At 58.5% G+C, this 22,782-nt stretch overlaps 3 protein-coding genes across 9 annotated transcripts in view; 2 read left to right on the top strand and 1 right to left on the bottom strand.

Moving 5' to 3' along the window:
* Window positions 1-22,782, bottom strand: part of VPS9D1 (VPS9 domain containing 1) — a 98,930-nt gene that overhangs the window by 75,059 nt on the left and 1,089 nt on the right. The window lies entirely within an intron of this gene.
* Window positions 940-19,307, top strand: TCF25 (transcription factor 25). Of its 7 annotated transcripts, none has more exons than XM_056136267.1 (18): window positions 940-1,223; window positions 4,657-4,824; window positions 5,317-5,391; window positions 5,949-6,067; window positions 6,573-6,638; window positions 8,631-8,713; window positions 9,543-9,673; window positions 9,907-10,006; window positions 10,202-10,295; window positions 11,456-11,548; window positions 11,626-11,731; window positions 12,496-12,655; window positions 13,726-13,813; window positions 14,172-14,330; window positions 14,414-14,504; window positions 14,858-14,937; window positions 16,533-16,605; window positions 18,731-19,304. In XM_056136267.1, exons 1-18 carry the CDS (start codon window positions 1,032-1,034, stop codon window positions 18,812-18,814), a joined length of 1,962 nt encoding a protein of 653 aa, XP_055992242.1. In that variant the 5' UTR covers window positions 940-1,031; the 3' UTR covers window positions 18,815-19,304. The 7 variants fall into 7 exon arrangements, 5 of the variants coding, with proteins under 5 accessions (XP_055992242.1, XP_055992241.1, XP_055992244.1 ...); XM_056136266.1 differs by lacking the exon at window positions 18,731-19,304 and adding an exon at window positions 16,839-17,118; XM_056136269.1 differs by lacking the exon at window positions 14,858-14,937 and having other exon boundaries at window positions 18,731-19,307.
* Window positions 20,300-21,233, top strand: MC1R (melanocortin 1 receptor). The gene has a single exon (XM_056136159.1). The coding sequence runs from the start codon at window positions 20,300-20,302 to the stop codon at window positions 21,206-21,208; it is 909 nt and encodes a 302-aa protein (XP_055992134.1). The 3' UTR covers window positions 21,209-21,233.

Raw genomic sequence — 22,782 nt, forward strand, 5'->3', positions numbered from 1 at the left:
CACCCAAGCCCACGAGCTGCGCTTGAGCCCCGCCTGGCGCCTCCGTGCCGGCCACAGGCCAGGCTTTACCACCCAGGGCAGGGCGGCACTTGCAGGAGGCGGGCAGCCACAGGGAAGTGGAACTGGCACAGCCGGCAGAAGCTGCCGACTCCCACTGCGAGGTGGCCCGGGGTCCCTGTCTCCAGGCCAGAGCAACTCTGCACCTCGCTTGAGCCCCCGTACTGGCCCATCTGGACGCCGGCCGGCGCTGCCAGCAACACCCCCGATACCCCGGGCACTGCGGGCTGGCTCCCAGAACGAAGCGCCGGGGACTCGGGTCGAGGATGCAGGGCCGTGGCTCAGAAGTGACCCTGAGCGCAGGCCCGCCCGTGTCCTCAGGACCCGCCGCGCGGGGACGGCGTGGGCCGGCCTGCACTGACCCCGCTCCCCGGGATCTGGCCAGACGCACCCCGGAGGCCCTTCTGAGGAGCGGCTGGGACCCGCGGCCGCACCTCCCTGAGCCGCACCCGGACCTCACCTGTCGCTCTCGGCGCGCGGGCGCAGCCTCCGGCGAGGCGGCCTGGCCAAGGGGACCCCCACACGCCTCCGCTCGGGGCCACACCCGTGACGCCCGCACTGCTCCCCGGACGTGCTCGAGCGCCCGGCCTCGGGCAGGCGCGGCTCTGCGTGGCGGGGCTCCGGGCGGGCGCGGGCCTCGCGCCGGGCCCAGGGCTGGGTCCCGCACCCCTCCGCGACAAGCCCCGGGCGGGCCGAGCTGTCCACTCCGCCATATCCGCCCCCCGCAACAAAACCTCGGCGGCCGGACGCGGACACCAGAGCCGCCGCGCCCGGTCCCGCCCGCGCCTCCCGCCCGCGCCTCCCGCCCGCGCGCGGCCGCGGTCGCGCGAGATCTCCGCCGGAAGTGCCGGAGGTGCCGGAAGTGCCGGCCTTCTGTAACGCCTCCCGGGCGGGGCGCGCCGCGCGCAGGCGCCACACGCTCGCCGCTGCGCTGCCTGCTCCCGGTTTCCAGACGTCAGCGGCCGTTGGGTCCTATGTCGCGCCGGGCCCTCCGGAGGCTGAGGGGGGAACAGCGCGGGCAGGAGCCCCTCGGGCCCAGCGCCTTGCAGTTCGTCCTCCGCGATGACGAGGAAGCGGAAGAAGACGGCCCCAGACGGGAGCCGGCCGGCCGGCGCCCCCGCCCCCCGGGGAAGGAGGGCGTCCGAGTCAACAACCGCTTCGAGCTGGTGGGTCCCTGCACGGGGGCGACCGGAGGGCCGGGTGCGAGCGGCGGGGGCGGGGCCGTGACGTCACGGGGCGGGGCCGGTCAGGGCCGGGTCGCCGGGCGGGGCCGTGACGTCACGGGGCGGGCCGCCGCGTCCGGGGCGGGGCCGGTCAGGTTTGGGTCGCCGGGGCGGGGCCTCTCGGGGCGGGGCCTCTCGGGGCGGGGCCTCTCGGGGCGGGGCCTCTCGGGGCGGGGCCTCTCGGGCGGGGCTTCCGGGCTGAGCGTCCCACCGCTGCGGCCGCTGTCCCCGCGCTCCTGCTGTTCTCCGCGTTCTCCACGTCCTGTGACTTCCGCCGGCCGCCCCGACGCTCTCTTTGGCTTTATTGGCAGCTCAAGCTAAGGGACTCCGGGCAGGCTCCGGGGACCCGATGGGGTGCGCGTGTAAGGCACGCGCTCTGCTCCTGTTTGTTTTGGCCCCCAAAGGCTGCTCGTGGCTCTCTCCCAAGGGTCCCTCCAGGTGTCCACCCACATGGGCAAGGGCCTTAGTCCCAGTCCTCTCTCGCCAGCTTGTTTTCGTGCACCGTTTATCATGTTGCCCCTTAACAGTCACTAAGATCTGAGGGACATCTGTGCACAGCTGCTGTGGCACGCTTCTCCGAGGAAGTGGGCCAGTTTGTCCTCTTGCTTAGATGAGGTAGTGCCATCGACAAGGCAAGTTTAGGCCTTCGGGCTTAAGGGTGTTTGTCGCTGGCAAAGAAAGGCAGGTAAATGGACGGGGTTGGGGAGGTGAGTGGGCAGGGTGTTGGCGGTTTATTGTTTGGGCGCCACAGCTAGTGATGCTGAGGGATCACTTCTGATGGGCTTTGGAGACCATATGGGATGCCAGAAATTGAACCCAGGTCAGCTGTGTGTAAGGCAAGTGGCCTACCTGCTGCACTATGCTCTGATTCCGAGATAAAAATTTTAATTTTGGAGCTGGAGCGATAGCACAGCAGGTAGGGCGTTTGCCTTGCACACGGCCGACCCGGGTTCAATTCTCAGCATCCCATATGGTTCCCCAAACACCGTCAGTAGTGATTCCTGGGTGCATGAGCCAGGAGTAAGTCCTGTGTATCTCTGGGTGTGACCCAAAAAGCAAAAAAAATAATAATTTTAATTTATTTTTGAGCTACACTCAGCAATGTTCAGGGGCTTTTCCCAAGGGGCAAAGGGTCCATATATTGCTCAGGGTTCAGAATGGGGCCTCCAGCATGCAGCATGAGTTCCCACCCATGGAGTTACTGGTCTTGGGAGAGATTTTGTGTTTTGTTTTGATTTTTGGCCATATCTGGCGGTGCTCAGGGCTGACTCTTGGTTCTGTACTCAGGGATCATTTCCTGCGGGAGTTGCGGTGGGTCGGGGGGACAGCCTGTGTGGTCCTGGGCATTGAACCACGTCAGGTACATGCTCAGCAAGTGCTTCCTGCTGCACTTTCTCTCAGTCTCTTCTGAAAGAATAGTAATGAAAACACAACATAACAAAATTTGTGGGTTGCAGCCTGACCGATGATTAAAGGGAACTTTGTAATCTCGAATCCTATGTTAGAAACCCTTGGCCTCGAGTTACCAAACTGAGGTTAATGCTTGAAGCAGGGAGTCAGCCTGAGCAGAATCAGCGACAGGAGGGTGCAGAGCATTGGGCACAGCATGGCATTGGGCGTGCAGTGCTTAGACTATGTCAGAATCGTAAATGCTAACTTTGCTGTGATCGTATTATCCAAATGACAGCAATGAGTTTTATAACATAAATGCATTTTTTAAAGAATTTTTAAAAGTCTCGTATTAGAGCGCCAGATTACAGCTCAGTGGTAGCAGTGGTAGAGGGTATACTCCTTCTGTTTGGAGCAAATCCTCTGGTTTCTGTCCCAGCCATACACACCCCTACACCCTCATCTGTACACATACACTCATATACTCGCACGTGCCCATACACATCCATTTGCTTACATATATACACACACGTATGTACACACACTCATTTATACCAATACACACGCATGCATACATAGACCCATACTCATACACACACCCATACATGTGCACAGTCACATGTAGTACACATATACCCATGCACACATATATACACACAGAAATGTACATGTGAGCACATAGCCATGCACACATGTGTATGCATATTCATTCTCATACACATGTGTGCATGCACATATAACATGCATTTGCATACAAATATGCTCACCCTTACAGACATATATGTGCATAAACACATACATAGACACATAAACATATGCAGCGCATATACATGCATAACACCCATACACAGCAGTGTACTCATACCCATATACTCATGTATCCACACATGATCATGCAAATACATGCACATACACATATTCATACATAATACATATATGCATGGCCACATATACTCATACATAGGTGAATACATTGTACATTGTACGATGTATGCGTGTTGTACAATATATTCAACATATACAATATGTACGTTGTACAATATATACAAATATACTCATCCACAAGTAAACATGTCACACATCTATATGTACACAATAGACACACGTGCATGCATACATGTGTACACATACCCAAATATATATGTGCACATATACATACCCATAGACGTATATATGCAATACACGCTTATACACGTATATACATGCACACTCACATACATCCACACAAACACACACAGATGCTATATCAGAAGAGAACGGTGTAATATTTTTCAAAAACACCTTAGGGGTCAAAGAGTACAGCAATTAAGTCATTTGCCTTGTGCTCAGCTGACCCCAGTTCTATTCCCAGCACCACATGTGGTCTCCCAGATACCACTCGGAGTGGCTCCTGGGCATCAAAGGGTGTCGCCCCCCCAAAATCATATTGAAATTCTGTCTTAAAGAAGAAAGGTCATTCAGACTCCAAGTGTGTGTAAGATAGTCGGTGAGCACAGTGGACTGAGCACATGCCTTGCATGTGGGAGCTTGGGTTCAATCCATGGCATCGCATGGTACCTCAAGTATCTCCAGTAGTGACCCCAAAACCAAATCAAACCCATGTGCAGGAGAGAAAAATCTGTACAGATTTTTAAAAAATTGATGAAATGAAGTAGAGAAAACCAGTAAAATGGCCATATTTATCTGTTGGAGATTTTTTTTGCAGGGGCAGTTGGTTTTTGGGCCACACCCAGCAGTTCTTAGCTCTGACTCCGGACTCTGCTCTCAAGGGTGCCTCCTCATGGGGGTCTGGGATGGACTCCTGGGAGCCCTGCATGCTCTGGGATCAGAAGCCACCCTGCTTGGTGCGGCAGACATCCGTGGTCCTCCCACGACAGCTCAGAGCGACCTTGAGCATGCCACCCCCTGCTCTCTGCTGCTTTGGGCCCCGCTCACCATCCTGAGAACAGAACGACCCAACGCCCTGTTCTCTCCCACTGTTTTGCAGATAGACATCGAGGACCTGGAGGAGGGCCCCATGGTGAACGGGGAGAGAGCTGAGTGTCCGCTCGTTACCCCCCCTGTGACATCGGGCAGCAAGAGGAGGGCTCAGAGCGGAAGTGCGGAGCCTGGGAGCGATGGAGGGGTTTCTGGCAAGGCCGCACCCCTCGAGCAGGTGGGCCGCTTGGGGCTCCTCCCATCTCCAGACTGTTATTTCCCTGGGAGCCTGACCACTTTTGTTCCGGGTCCTTCAGACGTGGCTGGTGAGAAGAGCCTGCAGAGGCATTAGCGTCTGGAGTGTCAGCTCCTGCTCTGCAGCTGCGAGCTCCTCACTGCTCCTCAGCTGTGCTGGTGCTGTGAGGGGGTGTGGCACGGGAGAGGGTCTCTAGTAGGGAGGCCACACTGACAGGGAGCCCTCAGTGCTTCTGAGGGCTTCCCTGAGGAAGGAATCAGGAGGGACCAGGGTGAGGGCAGTTTGGAGACCTTGGCTGAGCCAGCAGGGTCAAGGACCAAGTCAGAGGCAGGGGAGCAGGTGGTCAGGTCTGGGGGTGCTGGGAGAGGATCCGTGAGTGTAGATGCATTCTGCGGTCTTGCAGCTGACAGCCTGGTTCTCACTGCTGTAGGTCATCTCTGTCCTATCAATTTAAAAATGTGCTTCTTTTGTTAGTCTAATGCAAGTGGCAAACTTCGAAAGAAGAAAAAGAAACAGAAAAATAAGAAAAACTCTGCAGGAGAAAGCTGGGTATGTGCGTCCTAGTGGGAGTTGGCTTCTACGTCTGCTGTTGTGCAGACAGCCTGGTTTCCGTTTGATACCGTGAGCCTTCCCGCCAGGAGTCGAACTGAGGTCAGGAAACTCGAAAAGCCACGGTTTCTTACCCAGTTCTGCTTCTGTGTGCACACTCATCTCGAGGCCTGGGCCGCTTGCCCACAGAAGGGGGCTTCTGCATTGGGAGGGGCACCCTTGTCCCATTGCATTGTCGCTCTGGTCCCATCACCTGACTGTCTGTCCTGAAAGAGCTGGGTTCTAGCTTCGGCCCAGTCCCAGGCCTTGTTCCGTCCTCCAGAGGTGAGCACCTAGTAATCCGGGTGCTGTGGTCCTGTGCTTGTCTGCTTGGAGCTTCCTCTGGGCAGTGCTCTTTTTCTGAATGTTGTCCGATGTGTGGTGTTTGCATTCTGCACCTCTCAGAAGTAAACATGCCATAATGCTTGTTCTTTGTAAACAGAAAAAACAAATGTTGTTGCAATATTTATAGTAAAGCTGATGTGATTGTGGTTTTAATATGTTCTTTGGACTCCTAGGAAAATGGACTAGAAGATATTGATCGCATCTTGGAGAGGATCGAAGACAGCAGTGGCCTGGCCCGGCCTGGCCCGCCGCCCCTAAGCACCAAGAAGCATATCCTCTACGTGGAGCACAGGTGCTCGCTCCCTCCTGGCCGTGTCGCCACCAACACCCCCGCTCCCGCCCCGATTGTTGCAGCCTTTCAGGAGTAAAGCACAAGCCAAAGCTGTGTTGTTGGAGGACCTTTCTCTGCAGGCCCCTGAACTGTCATCCTGGCATGGATCCGAATGAGGCCCTGCCCCTGTCACAGACTTGTTGCTAGTGGAGAAAGTGGCATCTTTCTCCTGAGTGCCACAAAGGTGCCCTTCATGGTTCACCGGGGCCACAGGCTGGTGGCTCATGGGTGTCCGCCCCTTTCAGGGAAACCCCGGCAGTTTCTGGGGTCTGTCTTCCATAGCAGACAGACGGCAGTGCCCCACCCAGCACTGGCCTTGCAGGTGCAGCACCCCCGACAGCGTGAGGGCTGCAGGGGCTGTGTCAGAGCTGCCTCTGCCCTGTGGGGCTCTTGTCAGTCTCAGTGGCCCAGAAGTTTTTGGAAAGGACTTAATTTTCATTTTCCTTTGAAATTTCTGGTTTTCTAGACACTTGAATCCAGACACAGAACTGAAGAGGTATTTTGGTGCCCGAGCGGTCCTTGGGGAGCAGAGGTGAGCCCTCCCCTCCGTCCCTCCCAAGGCAGCCTCAGTCCAGGGAATGGCTGCGGCTTCATGGCAGTATGAGCCCCGAGGGTCTCTGGTCTGAGGGGCCTACCCTCACTCGGCCTCCAGCTCACACTTCAGCTCTTGACTCATTCTGGAAGTGCCCGACTTGCCAGCTCTTCCTGCCACCTCAGGTCTCAGCCTGGCTCCTCCTGCCTCCCAGTTAGCCACACTGACAGCTGCCCTTAGTCTGAGACGCGCTGTGTGGGCTGTGTCTCGGGACCTGTGCTCTGCTTCCCCACTCCAGCTGGGCTCACCTGCCACAAACACTTTTTCTCATTATAGAACTAAATGCTTATAAAACAATTCAGGAATCTCAGAATTGTCTCTTTCTGCCCCTGTTCCCCAAGAGCCACTGAGGAGGGTTTGCTGCAGTATCCATAGGGAGTCCTGGGCCTGGTGTCCTAGGTCAGCTGCTCACTCCAGGTGGCAAGTGTGTGCCCTGGTGTGGTGGTTACAGCCCCTATGTCTCTCTGCATGGCTCGTTACGTTTCATGTTAGGGCCACACTTAATGATGTTCCAGGCTTATCCTGACTTGGTGCTCAGGGATCACTGCTCACTGTGCTTGGGGAACCATGTGGTGTGGCAGGGATGGAACCCTACTTGGCTGCATACAAGGCAAATGCCCTACCTATGGACTGTCTTCAGCCCTGCATGGCCCTTTCTGGAGGCAGATCTGGGGGTCTGTGCTCTCACGCTGGGTCTTCCCAAGCCCCTGAACTGATCTCTGGTCTGACTGCCTGACGTGTGGTGTGCATGAACAGTGGCACTGGCGGTTCTGCTTCTGCTCCCTAGGTCAGAGACAGGTGGGGCATGTCAGCTTCTTCACTCTTTCCTGTATTGGCAGTGGGAACATGCCCACCTGTGCTCAGGCCTCACTCCTGGCAGGACAGATGTGGAACGAGGGGACCCAGGTCGGCTGTGTGCAGGGCAAACACTCTCCTGCTGCCCTCGCTCTCAGCCCCTTTCCTCGTGTTTCTGACAGAGTTTGCTTTGCGCTTTGTGTGACTGCTTGTGATAAAGGGTCCATAGCATCATGGCTTCTCTGAAAAGTCGGGACATTCTTACTCCAAGGTGTCCGTCTTTCTCTCCTGGGTCATTGAGCTGGGTGCTCCTATCCAGTGGTTTGATTTATTTTTGTTTTGTTTTGGGGCCATACCTGGTGGTTCACAGAGCTGACTCCTGGCTCTGTGTTAAAGGAACCGTTATTGGTGCCGGGGATGGGACCCAGATTGGCCTTGAGCAGGGCAAATGCCCTGTCTGCTGTATTCTCTCTGCCCCGTGATTTACTTTCAGTGCCTCATGACCTTATGTCTGCTCTTGCTTCTGTCAGATATTAATGGCAAGAGTGGTAGTCTCCATCAGAGACCACTTGCTGGGAACTGTCTCTCGGGGGGGGGAGGGGAGGGTGCCTGTGTGGTAGGTGGTGTGTGGTTTAGCAGCTTCCTTCCAGAGTGACTTCGTGCTGAGATGCAGCAGTCTTGCCATTTCCCTTCACTGTCACCATTTGCCTTTATTTTTGTTTTATTTTGGGGGCTACTCTCAGCTGTGCTTAGGGCTGACTCCCAGCTCTGCTCTCAGGGATCACTCTTGGCGGGGCTCAGACCTGAGTGGGTGTCTTCCCCGGTATCCTAGCTCTCCCATTCCTGTATGTCATTGTTCTAAGAGGAGCCTATAGTCCAATAGTCCAATGAGGTCCCTGGAGTGGGCGGCAGGCACAGATGCCTCTGCTGTGTCTGCACGCGTGCCCTCGGTCTCCAGGCGCCCCTGACCTTTTCCTTGCTTCTTGCTGGACGTGCACCGTGATGTTCTTTTTTCCCCTCCCACCTTGCATTGTTTTTCCTTGGGTCTGCCCACAGCTGTAGCCCTTAGTTTGCTCTCAGTCCCAGTGCTGCTGATGCTGCCTAAGGAAAGGCAAAGCTCCTGCCTCTTCTCTCTAGGCCGCGACAGAGACAGCGTGTGTACCCCAAGTGCACGTGGCTGACGACCCCCAAGAGCACCTGGCCCCGGTATACCAGACCAGGTGAGTGCTGTGCTAGGCCAGCACGAGGCCCCTGAGCCAGGATCTGCGACGCAGGCTGCCGCTGACAGAGCCCCCGAATCTGCTCCACACCTTCCCGACCCTGTTTTCCTGTCTCCTGTCTTTGCCTTTTCCTGTGGGAACTGCCCTGCAGGAAGCAGCCAAAATCATGTTTAAAGTGTGATACTCTGTATTTTGTTTCACATTAGTAAAACATAATTTAATGAAAAGTGGCGACTGTACAGAGATATTTAAGGAGCCATGGTGCATCCAGAGAGCACCCGACGGTTCTTGGGCTTGGATATGTGGGGTGAGTGTGAGGACAGGGGCGTGCACTGTGGAGGGGGCCTGCAGCCCTGCTCACTGGTCCGGGGCTCTGTTCTCACCCTGCCTCCAGCAGTGTCTCCCAGCTGTACTTGGGGGCCATGTGGTATTAGGGATTGAATGGGGTGACCACATGCAGGGAGACACCTTAGATCCTGGCAGTGAGCGGAAGGCCTGAGCAGCGGCCGTCTGGGGGCTCTTGGGGTCTGTGCTCTCTGGTACAGCCTGGAACCCACTGGCCAATTCCATGAAATTATCAAAAGGAGAATCTGAAGGTTTCAGTTTTCCCCCAGGGAGGCAGACTCCACCCTCCAGAGTTTGGTGCAGGAGCAGAGTGGAAAGGGTCCAGTCTCCAGCTCCTGAATTGGAGCAGTGTGGACGGGCCGAATTCTGCTTGTCCCCTGGGCTGTGGGTGCTCCATGTCCCCAGGAGACCACGGAGAAGGTGTGGTGCTTCTGGGGCTGTATAGAGGCCCAGCCTTGGCTGTGCTCACTCGCTCTCCCCTCAGGCTTGTCCATGCGGCTGCTGGAGTCCAAGAAAGGCCTGTCCTCCTTCACGTTTGAGCACAGCGAGGAGTACCAGCACACACAGTACAAGTTCCTGGCTGCCGTGGACTCCATGGAGCCAAACAACATCGTGGTGTGTTTCCCTGGGTGGCCTCCTGGGGGACCCATTTGCGCACCCTAAGGTGTCGGCGACTCTGAGCTGAGCCAGGCCTTAGTGTGCTGTGGACTGGCGCTTGCCTTCCAAGGAGCGGGGAGTGAGGAGGGTGTCTTGTGACCAGCTCCCAGTCTCAGTGCCCAGAGGAAGGTGGGCGGGCCTGGGCCTGCTGTGTGTTGTGGACAAGCTGTCAGTTCTGCCGGTGCCCCTAGGTGCTGCTCCAGACCAGCCCCTACCACGTGGACTCCCTCCTGCAGCTGAGTGACGCCTGCCGCTTCCAGGAGGACCAGGAGATGGCCCGAGATCTCGTGGGTAGGGCCCCGACCTGAGCCAGAGCCCCTCGCCCAGGGCTGCGGTCGGCCTTTAGCCGAGCGCTCCTTTCTGGCTGACCTTGCCTGAGGGTGGACACTGGAGGGGTGCTGGAGCAAACCAGTCCTGTGCAGCGGCAGGTGTAGAGTGGTGCCCTCTGCCTGGGCGCGAGCGCTAATGCAGCCCTGCTGTCTGCAGAGCGAGCCCTGTACAGCATGGAGTGTGCCCTACACCCGCTCTTCAGCCTCACCAGTGGGACCTGCCGGCTGGACTACCGCAGACCTGAGAACAGGTGACGGGTCCCTGGGGTGTGGGGACGGGTACCTGGTCTGGAGCTCAGCTGAGTCCATGGGGAAGCCTGAGTGTCAGAGGCTGAAGTCTGGCCAGGGCTTAAGTGTCCCAGTCCACCATGCTGGTGTCCAGCCTTGTTCCCTCACACTGTGGGCATGCCTCGTCTGTGGGTCTAGAATATACTGGGACTCTGGCAGAGAAGGGTGCAGTCACTGGTTCAGGGGCAGCTGGGTCCACTCACTCTGACCTGCTCTCTTGCCTGGGTACCTCTTGCAGCTGAGCTCTGATGCTCACACCGGCTCTTGCTGCCCCCCCATGGACCCCTTGCCCTTTACTTACTTGATCTTTTTGTTTGTTTGTTTGTTTGTTTTTTGGGTCACACCTGGCGATGCACAGGGGTTACTCCTGGCTCTGCACTCAGGAGTTACTCCTGGCAGTGCTCAGGGGACCATATGGGATGCTGGGAATCGAACCTGGGTCGGCTGCATGCAAGGCAAATGCCCTACCTGCTGTGCTATCTCTCCAGCCCCAACCCTTTACTTGATCTTAAGGGGCTACCTGGTGGGATGTGGGTACAGCTTGCCCCTCCACCTCGAGATGTTACCTCTCCTGGAGTAGGCCCTGGACATGGTGCAGTGGACACTCCAGTTCCTTTGCACTGTTCCAGCTCTGAGTTTCATCTCTTGGTTTTGTTGTTCATTTTGTCTCCAATTAGACTGTTACTTTTGAGGGGACTAGAAGGGGGTACCATCCCCAGTGGTGCTCAAGGGATCCTGCCGTGCTGTGGATGGAGCCAGGGCCGTTGGTAGCAGGGGGTTCTTTTGACCCGCGTTCTTCTCTGGTCCTCCAGTTCAAGTTTTCGTTTTTTGGGGCACAGGTTGAAACGTTGTTGTTGTATACTAGTCACAGAGCTGTGGTCATAGATAAGGCCAGAGTCTGGCCCCTGCCATCACTGAGCCTGGAGGGCAGTTCACGACTGAAATCACAGTACAACTTTCCTACTCTGAGTATGTAAACAGAATGCAGAAGGCTCCAAATACCAGATGAGTTTGGTTGTCTTTGGACCCCGTGTGACTGCCAGCGGTTAGGTCCAGCGAGAAGGGGGCCCGTGGCTGCTGGGGCTTTGCTGCCCGCTTTCACACAGAACTGTCTTGGGTCTAGGAGCTTCTACCTGGCTCTCTACAAGCAGATGAGCTTCTTAGAGAAACGAGGCTGCCCGCGCACAGCGCTGGAGTACTGCAAGCTCATCCTGAGGTACGTGCACCATACCCAGCCCCTGGGGCCCCTGCCCCTCAGGTGTCCACGCCAGCCCACTTTGGGTCTCTTTCTAGTCTGGAACCCGAGGAAGACCCCCTGTGCATGCTGCTGCTGGTGGACCACCTGGCCTTGCGGGCTCGCAACTACGAGTACCTCATCCGCCTCTTCCAGGAGTGGGAGGTGAGTGAGGCCCGCCCAGTCTGGTGTGCACGGGGTGCCATGCACACAGCAGTGGTTCCAGGGATGGGTGTGGTCGTGCAGCCTGCCGGGAGGGGAAAGGAGGCACAGAAATGCACCTGCTTTCTTGACGCTGCGGCTGTGGCTGACACTTGCTCCCTCGAATGCTGAGGGGTGACCTTTCAGGACCTGGAAAGCTGCTGAGTGCCCACCCAAAGACTGGTACAGATGAGCCTTTTCCCATTTCTCTGCTTGGATGGTCAGAGCATTTGTTTCTAAATTTGTGGAAAATGAAGTGAGCGGTTTGGGCAGAGTGCTCTGAGGAGCACTACTCTAGGAGTCTCCTCCACAGAGATTCCCAGGAGACAGCTCAGACTAGCACTGGCAGGGTGTATCCCTGGAGTGGGCTGGGCCAGGGCTTGGTGTGGAGACCCCCCAGCCCTCCCGCTCCTCCTCTTTCTGTCACTTTGCCTGCTGAATGGCCCCTTCACACAACCAGGCTCTTTTGATGGCCTCTTTGTTCGGGAGCCACACCCTGCCTTGCTCAGGGCTGACTTCTGGCAGTGTTCAGGGAACCACATGGGGTAGCAGGGACGGAACCTGGCCAGCCACATGCAGACAGGTGCCCTATGTGCTGTCCTATCACTGGCTGCTGTTTTCAGGGTTTTTTGGTCTTCTTTTGGTGGGAGAGGAAGCTGGCTCCAACAGGTGCCACTCACAGAGAGCCAGGCGCCCCAGAGGGCCTAGTCCTGTCTTCTCCTACACAGGCACACCGGAACCTCTCCCAGCTCCCCAACTTTGCCTTCTCCGTGCCGTTGGCCTATTTCCTGCTGAGTCAGCAGTCAGACCTGCCGGAGGAGGAGGTCAGCTCTGCCCGAGACCAGGCGTCTGTCCTCATCCGCCAGGCTCTCGTCATGTTCCCCGGAGGTGGGTGGCCCGGAGCTGGAGGAATCTTCACATACTTCCCGTCCTTTGTTTTGGGGGCCATATCCAGTGGTACTCAGGGCACCAGGCGGTCCTGGGGCCGGTCCTGGGTTCCCTCCCTTTGCAGAGCTGTGCTCCGGGGCTTCAGTTAAGCTCTTTGATCTGGAGGGACCACCCCAGCATGTGCTGGCAGGGACCCACTGTGTGGGCAGTGTGGGGCCCAATCTGGCAGCCTGCTGTCCATAGGCCCTGAGGCCTGTCATGCCCACTGACGGTTTGTCTTAGAAGATTGTTCTCTGCAGAGAAATATGAGCCTAGCAGCACACATGGAGATATCGTAGAGGGGCGGGGGTGCCTGACGGCGCCCTGGGCTGTGAGCTTTTCTCTTCAAATCCATTTCTCATTGGCTGGAGAAGATCTGAGGGAGCTGGTCATGCTGGGCTGCCCGGCGTTCCCCTGCCTTCCCTTCAGGGCTGACGGCTGCTCTCCGCTCACTCTTCTGGGGGTCCGTGGTCCAAGGAAGGGGCCCACTCTCCCTTCCACTAGTAGCTTTTATAACACACCACCCCCAGTGGCCTCTCTCCTGTGGCTGAAGGCTTAGTTAGGGCTCTCGATTGTCCCTATCAGAGTATGAGCTGCTGCGTGCTTGGCCAGGGGAGGGCAGCCACGGTTCCCACCTCAGAAGGACAGGGCGAAGGCAGAAGGTGGATGTGAGGTAGTAGGGAAGGTCCCAGCAATAGTGAGCGCTGGGGTGGTGGCCAGGCTGCTCAGGTCCTGTAGAGCGCACCAAGCTCACCCCGACTCACCTGAACCCCTTTTCCAGTTGAGATGCAGCACCGAGTGGGCACAGGGCACGTGGAATCTGCTCTCTGGGACTCTGTCCCTGAGGCCGCACTGCTGTCTGTGGAGGTCTCGGTGTGGCCAGGGCACCCTGCACCTCCCTTATGGGCCAGTCGGTAGGACGTGCTGTTTCCCAGGACGCCTCCTCCTCTCTGATGCTGCCCTTGGTGCAGCCTGCGCTGCAGGTGGGGAGGTCGGCACATGTAATGGCCTCTGCTCTGCTCCGCCCACAGTGCTCATGCCGTTGTTGGAGTACTGCAGCGTGCGACCTGACTCTGCTGTGGCCAACCACCGCTTCTTCGGACCTGCGGCTGAGATAAGGTAGACTGAATGTGGCCCAGGCTGCCACTGGGGGAGCTGAGGGAGGCCGAGGGGACACTTGGTGTGGCCCCTGCACTGCTCAGCGTGCTTTTCCAGCAGAGCCCCCTTTGGTGACTTTCTCCTGCGAATTAAGCCGCCTTGGCCCCTCACCAACCAGGGTGGGCGGTGGGCTCTTTCCTTTGCCCTTTTCCTGACATTCCTCCAAATATCCCATCCCTGCCCCCACCTCTGACAGTGTCGCAGCAGCAGCCCCTTGCTCCGTGCTGCCAGGCACACCCTGGACGCCCCCCACAGGTGCCAGTGGGCTTGGGGACGCCTGGACCTGAGGTGTCAGCTGACCAGCCCTGCCCTCTCCCAGCCAGCCTCCTGCGCTGCGCCAGCTGGTGAGCCTGTACCTCGGGCGGTCCCACTTCCTCTGGAAGGAACCGGCCACCATCAGCTGGCTGGAGGAGAATGTCCACGCGGTGCTGCAGGCCGTGGATGCAGGGGACCCTGCTGTGGAGGCGTGTGAGAGCAGGTGAGTGGAAGCGGGGTGGTGTGGGCTGCCGCCACCCTCATGGAGCCACACACTGACACACTGATTCATTTTCTGGGTGCTAGGAGGAAAGTGCTCTACCAGCGTGCACCCAGAAATATCCACCGCCACGTGGTCCTCTCAGAGATCAAGGAAGCGGTGGCTGCCCTACCCCCGGTAAGGAGCAGAGTTGAGGAGGGGGCGGGTGAGCCTAATGTGTACCCCACATTTGGGCCAGAGGGAGGGCGGGCCCATTGGAGCCCTGCCTGTCATTGCCTGACTTTGGGTTCAGTGCAGTGCCGTCCGCTGCCCCAACGCAAGAGGCTGACATGTGGGAGAAGATCCTGGCAGGCCTGAGTGGGGAGCGTGCAGCTCCTCACTGCCACAGGCTTCTGCCCACGGCCAGGCCATTGCCCTCTGAGCCAGCCCAGGGTCCTTGCCGGTGGGCGTGGCCCGGCTCTGGCTGGCGACTCTCCCACTTTCAGCAGTGGGCTGAAAGACTGCCTCTCCTTCTGTGTCCCTTTCTGAAGGACGTGACCACGCAGTCTGTGATGGGCTTTGACCCTCTGCCTCCCCTGGACACCATCTACTCCTACGTCAGACCAGAGAGGTACCCCTTCCCCCCACTCTGCTCCTTTGCTTAGCCGGCTCCCAGGTCAGTGTTTCAGGCCACTGGGCTCGCTCTCCTTCCAGACAGAAGCACAGTCCCCTGAGAGTGTCACCTGGACCACGTCCTCCCTAGCTCCTTCTTTCTCATTCTTTGTCTTTGTGGTGCTGGGGATTAAACCCTGGACTTTTCATGTGAGAGCACGTGCTCCGCCCTTGGCTTGTCGCCAATAGGGTTTGTAGCAGATGCTGGAGCAACGGCAGGAAGCGGAAGTGAGACCCCCCTCTGCTCAAAGGGAGTGGGGGGGGACCAATACGATTGGCAAAGCATAGAATCTAGAAGTAAGCATGAAATCAAAATTGTAGGGGTCAAAGACATAGTACAGAGGGCGGGGCACTTGCCTTGCACACAGAAGACCCAGGTTTGATCCCCAGCACCCTCTATGGTCCTCTGAGTGGTCCCTGAGTGCAGAGGCAGAAGTTAACTCTGAGCAAGCACCACTGGGTGTGGCCTCCTCAAAAGGGAAAATCAGAAATGCAGTATGAAGCTTCTAGGGGACTGGAGAGATGTCTCGAGGACTGAACATACATGTGCATATGGACGGCCTGGGTGGTTTCCGGCATGGCCCCCAAATAAATACAGAATCATGGCTACAGTAGGCAGCCGCCGGGTGACTGGAGCCATAACACAATGGGGAGGCTGCCTATCTTGCATGCTGCCAACGCAGGCTCAATCCCTGGCATCCATATGGTTCCCTGGGCCCGACAAAAGTGATCCCTGACCACAGAGCCAGGAATAAGCTCTAAGCACTGGGTGTGGCCTCAGAACAAAAAAGCCGCCAGGGAGCTGGGAAGGATCCTCAGACTCAGCACTTGAGTGTCACCAGGAATGCCCCGCCCCCGACGAGCAGCCCTGAAATGCTGCCAATGCGTGGGCGGGTGGGGCGGTCCTGTCGGGGCAGCATGCAGGGCAGCCAGTGAGGCTCCGTCTGCCCCGCCCAGAGCCATCCCCAGGACAGCTCCCATCCGCGTGTCCCGTTTCCAACCTCAGAGCCAGTGCTGCTCGCAGCTGGGACCAGGAGTGCATGTGTCCCATGAAGTGATCCCACCAGAAGGTTCCATGGACCTCGGACTGTGTGTTCCTTGGGAGTGGCCAGTCACAGTGCAGTAGATCAGGATGGAAATTACTCTCCACATCAGTGGGTAGGTCCAGGAAGCTTGAGGCTGCAGAGCAGTGCCCTGTGCTGACCGTGTCCTTGGCAGCTCTGCAGTGCAAGTCGTAGGTCCACACTGCTGCCGAGTGTGTCTAGTTGACAGTGGTCATCCTGCAGGAGCTAGAAGCACCCCCGCACAGCCACTCCTAGCCCAGAGTGGAACTGGCCTGCACTCTTGCACGTGCCCTGAGCGTGCTCCGGCTCGAGTCAGCTCAAAAGCAAGCCCTCAGCTGAACAGGCTCCTCCTCAGGCCCTTCCGCTGGGCTGGACTCCACAGCCCACCCCTCCCGGGCCCTGGAGGAGCCCACTACGCAGCCCTGCCTCTCCATACCTGCTGCTCGGGAAGGCCCAGCCCCCGCACACCTCTCTGGGCTTTCTCTTTCAGGCTGAGCCCGGTAAGTCACGGGAACACCATTGCTCTCTTCTTCCGATCACTGTTGCCGAATTACACTGCGGAGGTACGTCACCTGTGGGGGCGCTGCCTCTGCCATCGCTCTGTCCAGCCTCCTCTGGACCTGGGACGTGCCTGCCTGAGACTACTCACCGAGCTGGCGGGGGGGTGGCCGTGTGAGCCCCCTCTGGGCCTCCAGACAAGGGGCTGTTTGCTTGGTGCTTCTGTCCACAGGGTACTGGGCAGACTGCTGGCCCGGACCCCTGGTCAGCCCTGCTCAGACAGTTCTCATTGCTTCAGGGAGAGAGGCCAGAGGACGGAGGGGCTGGGGGTCCGAACCTCAACCACGGCTTGAACAGGCTGATGCTGGCCTTGCGGGACATGATGGCCAACTTCCACTTCCAAGACCCTGAGGCACCGCACGAGGACCAGCCCGAGGGGGATGGGGAGTGGGACTGAGGGACGAACCCAACCTGTACAATTATGTTCCTGATTTCTGTTCTGGTCGGAATTGGCCAGTTCCCTGAAGTAGAGGCAGACTGTGGTCGGTGCCTCTGTCCCCATAAATGTGGATGGGTCAGACTGTGTGGCTTCTTTCCCAGCTGGGGTGGGGCCAGCACAGGCCCCCACCACCGCACATCCTCCCGCTGCCTTCAGCTTGGGGCTGGGGTTGCAGAGGGATACCCCTGGGTTCCAGGCCAAGGCACTGACTCCCACCTCTATGGAGTGACCACTGTAGTGTGTCAATCTGGGTGCCAGGTTTTGCCAGGCACCTGGCGGCACTCCTCGGGTGGACCTGTATGAAAAGATGGTGCCTGCCTGGCAACCCTGAGGTGCATCAGGCAAGGAAGAGGGTTCCCACTAGGGCAGGTGGGGTGTCAGGAGGGGCATCCCATCGTCCAGACAGCTCAGCTCCAGAGCTCCCTCTTTGAGCCCATCTGGAGGCCACAGAAGGCTCTGTGCCTTGAGAGCAGCATCAGCAGAACCCAGAGGTGAGGCGTCCGCTCTCAGCACACCTGCCTTAGCTGCCATAACTGTGTTGGTGAGATGTGAGTCGGGCAGACTGTCCCATCTTGGTTTCATACACCCCTACCCTCTTCCCCAGTGCACTGAAAGGGCATGTCGCTAGCTTGTGCCATTAAGCCCAGACCAGTGGGGGTCTTGTGAGAAAGGGTGTTACCCTGGGAAGAACAGGTTAAGACAGAGCTACAGACCGCCCTTTCTAGCACAAGTGCAGCCACTTTGTAAGCGGGAGTCAACATGCTTTAAAATGAAGGCCCAGAGTAACAGTATAGCAGGTAGGGATTTGGCCTTGCACGCAGCTGGCCTGGATTTGATCCTGACACCCTACATGGTCCTCCTCAAGCCCACCAGGAGTACAGAGTTAGGAATAACCCCTGAGCACTGTCAGGTGAGAACTTAAAAGCCCAGGGACCAGAGCAGTAGTACGGTGGGTTGCTTGCTTGTCTTGCACCAATCTGAGTTTAGTCCCTGGGTCCCCAGCACACCATATGGTCCCCAGGGCCCACCAGGAGTGATTCCCGAGCACAGAGCCAGGAATCAGCCCTGAGACTGCTCTGTGTGGGCCTCTCCAGACACAAAATAAAAGGCCCGGGCAGACAAGGGAGCAGTGCCAAATAGCATGTCTGAGGTGCTAGGTTTGGCCTGTCTCCCTCCCCCAAAATAATGTTTTGTTTGGGAGTCACACCAAGCAATGCTCAGGGGTTCCTCCTGGCTCTGCACTCAGGAATCACTCCTGGCGGTGCTCAGGGGACCATATGGGCCACTGGAAATTGAGAAACCGAGCCCTGGTCCACCATGTGCAAGGCAAGTGCCCTACCTGCTGTGCTATTGTTCTGCCCCCCAAAATAATTTTTCTGAAAAAGGAAGAGCCAGTGTTTCAAGGTCATGAAGCACAGAAAGGCTGGGTCCAGGCTGGCCTCAGCTGCACAGGTCACCCCAGTCCTTTTCCACTAAGGAAACTGGACAGCACTCGTGCCCACATGCCAGTAGCCACCCCTCTGGAGGCCCTGGAACAGCATGGTCCTGGGAACAGCACAAGGCTGTCATGGCCGAGCAGACCCAGCCTGTCCGGGGGCCCTTTGTGAAAGCAGGGCAACCCATTTAGGATGGGATACACATGAGCCATACGCTCCTGTGTCCCAGATGCCTCATGTCACTTCTTTCTCCAGGGGCACCAAACAGCGAAGAGTGTAGGTGTGGCCTGTTCTCATGGCCCTAACTGCTGGACCTGCAACCACTCCCCCCACAGTTGAGGCCTCACACATCCAGTGGGCGCTGGAAGCTGCTCCTGGGAGGGCTGCAGGCTTGTCTGTAGCTCCCCAGTGCTCATGGTCCTTTAAGTCTCAGGCTGGGTGGGAGGGGAAGGTTGGGGTGGCCAGGGCACTCAACGGCCTCATTGCAGGAGCCAGAAACTGCAGTCTAAGTGTCCCAGAAGGGGGCTGCTGGCTCAGGCAGGCAGCAGTGGAACCAGGAGTGCCTCCGGTGCCATCTGTATGCCTCGGTTTGTGCCCTTTGGGTTTCTCACCAGGCAAGGGCCTGGGAAGCCAAGCCAGTACTTTCCCCACGCCGCCCAAGGAAGGTGTGGGGCTCAGCTGATCTGGCCACACCTGATTACTCAGCAGAAACTTGTGTTTCTCCACCCAAACACCTTGATGTGCGCCTGGTGCCACAGACCTAAGAGATGGGTATGTCTGTGCTGAGCAAAGCCAGGTGCTCAATGCTGCTGCCTCTGTCCAGAACCCTTCATATCCCGTGTACTTTGCTTATGCTGTACTCAACATAGCGCAAAAAGCAAATGCCAAGGAGAAGCGCTGACGCAGCAGCACAATGCAGATAAAAGGAGTGAACCTTGTTTTGTGATTGTTGTCTTTTTCTCTGGTCCACACCTGGTGGTGCTGGGAATTGAGGCCAGGCGTGCACACACGAAGCCTGCGCCCTAGCCCTTGAGTCCTCTGCTGGCCTTGGGACCACCTGGTGGTCATAGGAACTGCCTTAATGGGGCACACATGTTTGGGAGCCAGCCCTGCCCTCCCACCTTGCTTGCAAGGGTAGTCTGCGGTCTGCGGAAGTTTCCGTGAGAAAGTCAGCAAGGATCTGGGTTGGGCTGGGCTGAGTGGCCTGCGGCCACTCGGGACTGCCTGACTCCAGCACCGCGTGACTGCACACAGGCTTCCCTTTGAAGTGGTGCCTCCAGCCCTCCTGCCCTTCCGCAGAGGAAGTGGGGTGTCCCCGCAGCTGTGCTGGCCCTTCTAGGATGGCAGATGGTCCAACCTAGCAACTTGTAAGGCAGAAGGTGACCCTCTGAGAACAACAAGGGTCTAGAGGGAAAGGGCAGCCAACAAGAGCTGAGGTTTGTGGGGGACTGGCCAGCTTGCGTGGGGGAAGTCGTCCACTCAACCCTGGGGCCGGAGACATTCACCAGAACATGCCCATCACGTGGTCGCTGCAAGGAGGAGGGGCTCTGTGGACTAGTCGGAGAATGATTTTATTCTTTCTGGGACCTCCGCACATCTCTAGCCTGGGGAGATAGGGGACAGCAGGCGCCAGAGAACCGGAGCTGCAGGGAAGGACAGGGCAGGAGCAAGACCCCAGCCGAGGGACGTCCTGGCACTGTCCCAGTGCCGCCATGCCGGGGCTGACCTCTGTCCAGCCAGAGGGTGAGGGTGAGGCGGCCAGCCTGGTGGGCCTGTGAACGGATTCCGGAGGAGTCGGCCCCCTTCCCGCTCCTGGGAGCGGCCATGTCTGTGCAAGGGACCTCAAGGGAGTGGCTGGACACCAACCTGACGGGGCCCCGGTGCCTAGAGGTGTCGGTTCCCGACGGGCTCTTCCTCAGCCTGGGGCTGGTGAGCCTGGTGGAAAACGTGCTGGTGGTGGCCGCCATCGCCAAGAACCGGGCCCTGCACTCGCCCATGTACTTCTTCATCTGCTGCCTGGCCGTGTCCGATCTTCTGGTGAGTGGCAGCCGCGTTCTGGAGACAGCTGTGCTGCTGCTGTTGGAAGCCAGTGCCCTGGCCCCCCAGGCCACAGCCCTGCAGCAGCTGGACGCTGCCACTGACGCGCTGCTCTGTAGCTCCATGGTGTCCAGCCTGTCCTTCCTGGGGGCCATCGCTGTGGACCGCTACATCTCCATCTTCTACGCACTGCGGTACCACAGCATCGTGACTCTGCCTCGGGCATGGTGGGCCATGGCGGCCATCTGGGCGGCCAGTGTCCTCTCCGGCACCCTCTCCGTGGCCTTCTACAACCACACGGCCGTTCTGCTTGGCCTCATCAGCTTCTTTGTGGCCATGCTGGCGCTTATGGCGGTGCTCTACCTGCACATGCTCGCCCGGGCCTGCCAGCACACCCGGGGCACCCCCCGGCCCCACAAGGCACGGCACCCCACCCGCCACGGCTTCTGCCTCAAGGGCGCGGCCACCCTCACCATGCTGCTGGGCACCTTCTTCCTCTGCTGGGGCCCCTTCTTCCTGCACCTCTCCCTCATCGTGCTCTGCCCTCAGCACCCCGCCTGCAGCTGCGTCTTCAAGAACTTCCCTCTCTCCCTGACCCTCATCATCTGCAACTCCATTGTTGACCCCCTCATCTACGCCTTCCGCAGCCAGGAGCTCCGGAGGACCCTGCGGGAGGAGCTGCTCTGCTCCTGGTGAGGGGGGCTAGCAAGAACGGCGAGCTTCGGTCGGTGTGTACATGGGGCCCCACCCCCACCGACTCCCGCCTGGTATGGTGGGTGCTGCAGAGAGACGGAGCTGCTGGAGGGGTGCTGTTTGCTCAAGGGGTCAGATCGGCAAAGAAGTGGCTTCTGGGCTGTCTGGACCCAGGGACAAGGTTGGGTGTATGTGGGGCGGCCCAGGGTGGGCACCCCCAGAAAACAGCGCCAGCCAATACTGGCTCAGGCCAAGGCTGAGCCAGTGACCGGGGCAGAGTCTCATAGCCAGGAGGTCAGCAATAAATGCTGTGCTTGGGACAGTCCTCTGCCTTGGCTCCTTCCAGAAACTGCTTGAAACTTAAACCCTTTGGCGCGCGGGGGGCTGGAGCGATAGCACAGCGGGGAGGGCATTTGCTTTGCACGCGGCCAATCCGCGTTTGATCCCCAGCATCTCACAGGATCCCCCAGCACCACCAGGAGTAATTCCTGAGTGCAGAGCCAGGTGTGACCCAAAGAGAGAGGGAAAAAAAAAAACCTTTAGCAGGGGTGGGGGGAGGTGTGTGTGGGGGGGGACAGGAGCAAGAATTGGATTCCACTGGAAGGGGGAAAGCCCTGGAACAGTCCAAAAGCCATACTGGGCTGTCCTGGGGGGAGCACACAGCACCTGCACACGCCTTTCTGTCCACCCCAAAACCCAGCCACACCCAGGTGACAGGACTAGGACAGTGGCTTTCAGCCGGCAGTCCGAGGGCCAGTGCTGGGCTGAGAACAGCATCACCACGTAGTATGCAGTGCGGGCCCTTACAGAATGGATGCAAACGGTGTAGGAGCACTGAATGCATAGTTTCTGTCAGGCTCAGGGAACTACACTCTCCACATACACGCACTAGGCTAGAACACTCCCCAGCTCCCTCACGGAGCATCCGCACAGCCCAGGACCCCATCCCCTTGCCAAAACCTGCCCTCCTTCAGTCCTGCCACTCCCCCTCCAGGTCTGCTAAGAGCCAGGGACAAGTTCTGGGAGCTGGAGTGTGGGTGATGGTTCCAGGATGGGGCACGGCTGCCAGTGGTGTCCAAGTCCAGGGAGTGGGCAGCTGGGTGGGCACACTCCTGGGCAGAGGTCCTGGCCTTCCTCTACTGCAGCCTGGGCATTTCTGTGAGGAGCCTCGGGGCTCAGGCAGTCTTCCCCTTCTTGGTACTCGGCAGTGCCCGCCCATGCTGGCAGCTGCCAGCCTGCTGCCGGTCTCTGGCGCAGGAGCCGGTTCCCGGCAGGGCCCTCCTCTGCCGAGACAGCAGTGAGTCAGCTCGGAGCCGCCCCGGCCCGCTGGGACTCCGGGGGCTGGCTCGGTGCCTCCCGGGGTGGGCGAGGCGCTCCGCGAGGCTCCTGGCGGGCCGAGGGGGACAGAGGCCCGCGCCAGAGCTCCAAGGGAGAGAGAGACAAAGACCACCCAGACCCCAGACGGGGGAGGGAGGGGCCGGTGCCGGCACCGCAAGGCGGCCGCGGGCACTGTGGGGGAGGGGCGCCTCCCGAGAACAAAGGGCTCATCGCCCAGCGGCCCAACAGCGGGGGTCTCC

This window comes from Sorex fumeus, unplaced genomic scaffold, assembly GCF_029834395.1.
Source record: "Sorex fumeus unplaced genomic scaffold, SorFum_2.1 ptg000122l, whole genome shotgun sequence".
Lineage (NCBI taxonomy): Eukaryota > Metazoa > Chordata > Mammalia > Eulipotyphla > Soricidae > Sorex > Sorex fumeus.

Excerpts from the sequence above, each read along its gene's own strand:
- TCF25 (XM_056136265.1), top strand. The coding sequence starts at position 1,032 with ATGTCGCGCCGGGCCCTCCGGAGGCTGAGGGGGGAACAGCGCGGGCAG. Across the intron at positions 10,296-11,455 it reads TACCGCAGACCTGAGAACAG|GAGCTTCTACCTGGCTCTCT; the intron begins GTGACGGGTCCC and ends TCTTGGGTCTAG. Across the intron at positions 11,732-12,495 it reads GCCTCTTCCAGGAGTGGGAG|GCACACCGGAACCTCTCCCA; the intron begins GTGAGTGAGGCC and ends TCTCCTACACAG.
- MC1R (XM_056136159.1), top strand. The coding sequence starts at position 20,300 with ATGTCTGTGCAAGGGACCTCAAGGGAGTGGCTGGACACCAACCTGACG.